General features: G+C 42.9%; 1 protein-coding gene across 1 annotated transcript; it reads right to left on the reverse strand.

The window, feature by feature from the left end:
- Nucleotides 1-598: 598 nt before the first annotated feature.
- Nucleotides 599-3,978, reverse strand: LOC311103731 (heat shock 70 kDa protein-like). The gene is made up of 2 exons (XM_084145349.1): nt 3,872-3,978; nt 599-2,844 (listed from the first exon to the last, which is right to left on the reverse strand). Exon 2 carries the CDS (start codon nt 2,819-2,821, stop codon nt 887-889), a length of 1,935 nt encoding a protein of 644 aa, XP_084001475.1. The 5' UTR covers nt 2,822-2,844; nt 3,872-3,978; the 3' UTR covers nt 599-886.
- Between the last annotated feature and the right edge of the window lie 1,367 nt (nt 3,979-5,345).

The raw sequence follows: 5,345 nt of genomic DNA on the forward strand, positions 1-5,345 counted from the left end.
CAAGTCAGCCATATCAGCTATGTTTTTTTCAAAGGCAGTAAATGAGGCAGAATTAACTGTTTCGCTGATAGCCAGGTTTAGCAGTGGCTGAAAAGAAAGCTCTGTTGTTGGGACAGCTTTATGTAGGCCTTAACAGTTTGTGGGCACTGTTTGTCACAGTTATAGTGCAATTCATGTATTGCTTAGTGTTGTGGCTTTGGTGGCATGCATCCTCACATTTTCGGGGGAGTTTGCCCCACCAAGATTTACATGCTAAAATCGCCACTGTGTAGAGTAGCAGGAAATTAGCTTTATAACTAATATTTCACAAAGAATCTCAGAGTAGGAGTACTGATTTTACGATAATTTTTCCCTTCACACTGTGCCTCTTTTTCCAAGAAGGACCATAGTGATTGTATCAGACTTTATCAAAGAATAAAGCATTGATAAACAGTGGCCATTACGGTGTCCTCACCTGCTCTCCTCTCTCTGGTGGTTTAGCCGTCGATCAAAGTTTTGTTTACAATATTTAATGGTATTGTGTAAAAAAAATGATTAAAATGTGAATACTGAATCTGTTATGACAAGAAGGAATTCAAGGAAACAACCAACAGACGTATAAACTTATTTCAATACATTTTATTTGCAATGTCCAGCAACGCAATATGGTATGAAACAACACATTTACATCACAATTTCTTTGATCTTTCAATATGTTTATCTATTGTCATCTTTACAGTACAACCAATAAATATATTAAGCACTTCCTAAACAGCACTGCGCCATGAAAAGGCATTTCAATTTCAACCAGTAGAAATCAGTATATGTACAAAGTATTTCCTGAATAGCAAAATGTATGCAGTGATACTAATGCATTTTGAAAAGTCCATTATACAAGTCCCTCACTTTAGTCAACCTCTTCAATGGTTGGGCCTTGGGAGCTGGCACCAGAGCTGGACCTTGCCTGATCTCCACAGCTACCTGTGGGCATCCCTCCTTGCTGGTATAGCTTGGTAATGATAGGCTGGCACACTTTCTCCAGCTCCTTCAGCTGAAGCTCGTACTCCTCTTTGTCTGCAAGCTGGTTGTTCTCCAACCAGGAAATGGCCTGGTCGCACCTGTCCACCACTTTCTTCTTGTCCTCCTCGCTGATCTTACCTTTGATGTTGTCATCCTCCACGCTGCTCTTCATATTGAAGGCGTACGACTCCAGGGAGTTCTTGGCTGCTATCTTCTCCCTCTGTGCGTCGTCCTCAGCTTTGTATTTGTCGGCATCCTGCACCATCCTCTCAATATCCTCTTTGCTGAGCCGCCCCTTGTCGTTGGTGATGGTGATCTTGTTCTCTTTGCCCGTGCTCTTGTCCACCGCTGATACGTTCAGAATGCCATTGGCGTCGATGTCAAAGGTCACCTCGATCTGAGGGACTCCTCGTGGGGCAGGGGGGATTCCACAGAGCTCAAACTTCCCCAGGTGGTTGTTGTCCTTAGTCATGGCTCTCTCTCCCTCGTAAACCTGGATCAGGACCCCGGGCTGGTTGTCGGAATAAGTGGTGAAGGTCTGGGTCTGTTTGGATGGGATGGTGGTGTTGCGTTTGATCAGGGCGGTCATGACCCCTCCGGCGGTTTCGATGCCCAAGGACAGGGGAGCCACGTCTAGCAGCAGCAGATCCTGGACGTTCTCAGACTTGTCGCCAGACAAGATGGCCGCCTGGACGGCAGCACCGTAGGCCACTGCCTCGTCTGGGTTGATGCTCTTGTTCAGCTCTCGACCGTTGAAGAAGTCCTGCAGGAGCTTCTGGACCTTGGGGATCCGGGTGGAGCCTCCGACCAGGACAACGTCATGGATCTGGGCCTTGTCCATCTTGGCGTCCCTGAGGGCTTTCTCCACGGGCTCCAGGGTTCCCCTGAAGAGGTCCGAACACATCTCCTCAAAACGAGCCCTGGTGATGGAGGTGTAGAAATCGATGCCCTCAAAGAGGGAGTCGATCTCAACGCTGGCCTGGGAGCTGGAGGACAGGGTTCTCTTGGCCCTCTCGCAGGCCGTCCTCAGCCTCCTCAGAGCCCGCTTGTTTTGGCTGATGTCCTTCTTGTGTTTCCTCTTGAACTCCTCCACAAAGTGGCTGACGAGGCGGTTGTCAAAGTCCTCCCCACCCAGGTGAGTGTCCCCAGCAGTGGCCTTCACCTCAAAGATCCCATCCTCAATGGTCAGGATGGACACGTCGAAGGTGCCCCCGCCCAGATCAAAGATCAGGACGTTGCGTTCCCTGGATTTGCCTTTGTCCATGCCGTAGGCGATTGCTGCCGCTGTGGGCTCGTTGATTATCCTCAGTACATTCAGCCCAGCGATCACTCCAGCATCCTTAGTGGCCTGTCTCTGTGAGTCGTTGAAGTAGGCGGGGACTGTGATGACTGCGTTGGACACCTTCTGGCCCAGGTAGGCCTCAGCGATCTCCCTCATCTTCACCAGGACCATGGAGGAGATTTCCTCTGGGTTGAAGGATTTGTTCTCACCTTTGTAATCTACCTGAACTTTAGGCTTTCCTCCATCGCTGACCACCTTGAAGGGCCAGTGCTTCATGTCGGCTTGCACAACCTGATCGTCGAACTTTCGGCCAATCAGGCGCTTGGCGTCGAAAACTGTGTTGTTGGGGTTCATGGCCACCTGGTTCTTTGCTGCGTCACCGATGAGTCTCTCAGTGTCTGTGAAGGCCACATAGCTGGGTGTGGTCCTGTTGCCCTGGTCGTTGGCGATGATCTCTACTTTACCATGCTGGAACACCCCCACACAGGAGTAGGTGGTGCCCAGGTCAATGCCGATAGACAGGCTTTTAGCTGACGACATCTTGATGGTTTGGAGTTAGTTGCCTACAAAAGAATGAAAGAAGGTTTTAGAAATTGATATTATTCTACGAAAACCTAGGTGCAAGTAGTGTCAATCTCCAACAACAGAGGTGTTAGCCTAAATATACTTGAATAACAACCAAACCTGGGTTCTAATACATACATATTTAAGTATTTGTATTTTAAATAATGTGGCCGAATAAACCAATTCTACTGGAATTATTTGAAAGTATTTTCTAATAATTTCCTATAAATACTATTTGAAACTAGTTCATAAATACATTTCAAATACCCCTAGGAGCAAACAGTCCTGGGTTCAAATGCATGGAGTATTTAAACATTTTTTGTTTGAAAATACACTTGTTGTCTGTGTATTTGAGTATTTTCACATACGTGCTGATACTTTCCAAAAGTATTGCCAAATGCATTCCAATATTCAACTAATTGTATTTTCAAATAAAAAATATCAAAATACTTCTAAATGTACCGGTATTTGAAAGTAATTGAAATACAATAAATAGTATTTGAATGAGTCTGATAACACTGTTGTCAATGTATTGCATTGTGTTATATAGCCTATTAGTGTTATTAGCTAGCCTAATACAGGCCAGGCACATATTCAGTGGGGTGTAACATACAGAAAATGCCAGACACAATCATTTCTGCTAATCTATGACAGAGAAACGTCTTTTTACAATAGGCCTTGTATGAACTGCACCCTCCTGAATAATATTGAGTTAATATCTTCACATAATTAGAGCAGATTTTCTTAAAAATAAGAAATTATAATAAAATATGCTAGAAAACATGGTGAATATAGCCCTAATCTGTTCACAGAAATAAGGACATAATAAATGGATGATTATTTCAGTAGTAATATTATTTCAGTAACAGTTCAATACAATTATTTCGGTATTAGTTAACCAAATATTTTGGCATATAATGTTATAGCTAAACCGGCTGTCTACACAACCAACATAGCATAATGTTCTATTTCCATAAAGTTTACAACAGTCATGCATATGAAAATAGGCTACTGAAAGTTACTTACAGTTTGTGAATGTAGAGGTCTCAATGAAAGGAATCAGGCAGTAGCCTATAAAGTCGAACTCCTCTTTTCTTGCTTTCTTCACCCTTTAGTATTCTCGTTGAGTCGATGTTTTAAATGAATGCAATACACCAGAATATATACTATCCCTGATTTCGAGACATTTCCCGAACGCTCTGACTACTCTGACCAATGAGAGTGCAGCATTCCTGTGCGATGACTGACGCTGCGAGGAGCATGCGTTGCAAGCGCAGCAAAGGAAAGCTCTCGTCTTTCCAGAGCGTTCCAGAGGGGCGGAGAACTGCCCAGAAGGCACACAAATAATGAAACCAGAAGTTCAGTCAGTAGTGTAGCTAGCCTGTTTCCTACATTCCCTTGTGTTGATTAAAAGTATAAAAAACAGTTAATGGTTCAAATTTCAACACAAATGAAACAACATGCGGTTCAACCTTTGTCGAAATGTCAGTCTATACGCTGTAGTTCCTCAACAGTTCACGAGATGTCAGTCTATGCATTTCTTCTCACTAATGAATTATATATATATTTATTGGAAGATAATTGAGCGAGTGTGTGTGAGACAGAGAGGGCGAAAGAAAGAAAGAGAGCCTACAGCACAAATGGCATTGCAAGTTAGGTCCCTGCTTACTTTTCAACATATTTGTATTAAAGCCAGAGTATTTAAGATTTCCAGTATACCTTTTTAAAATGAAAGACAAATAATGAACACACTGGCTAATCCTTCTCTTTTCTATTTTAGTATATTCAATGCTATTCTATTGTAGTCCATTCGTCTATTTTAGAAAACGTTATTTGAAAACAATCACAGTAAGGAACTTAATTGTTACCCAGAAAGGATTTGCTATTGAGATGGGGGAAAAAAACCTGGCTGCATTGGACCTATAAACACATGCTGGTGAAGTGAAAGAGAAATGCCATAGAGGATGACGAGAAAGGTGGAACGTGAATTGACAGTAAGTACACACTGTGTATAAACAACACAATACTGAAAGCAAGCTATAGGGACAACACCAAACACAGCAGTAGGCCTACAGTATGTGGCCACTGACACAGAAAGGCTGCATGTAGGCCTACTATAGCCTACAGTAATCATGGATCTATTCAGCTAGTTTGAAATAAATGATTTACCAATCTCCATAAGGATATATTTAAATTACAAAAACATTTTAAATTATATGCAATTATATAAGCTTGTTGTAAACATTTTGTAAACATTCATGCAAATAATTCATTTTTGAAATAGATAGCCTAGTAGTTCAGTTAAAGACAAATACTGAGGCACAGACGGTGGTGATTTCATTTCAAAATGTGTTTAGTGCCCCTCCATTTTCCCACCATCCAAGTACTCTGAATGCAAACAAAGTCCCTGCAACTCCTCCTGCTGCCACCCTGCTCTCTAGTCTACTTTCCCTTCCCATCCTCTCTCCCACTATATCGCGAGAGATAGGGAGCACAGAAA

The sequence above is a fragment of the Coregonus lavaretus genome, assembly GCF_964263955.1.
Source record: "Coregonus lavaretus genome assembly, chromosome: 28".
In the NCBI taxonomy this organism is placed as follows: Eukaryota; Metazoa; Chordata; class Actinopteri; order Salmoniformes; family Salmonidae; genus Coregonus; species Coregonus lavaretus.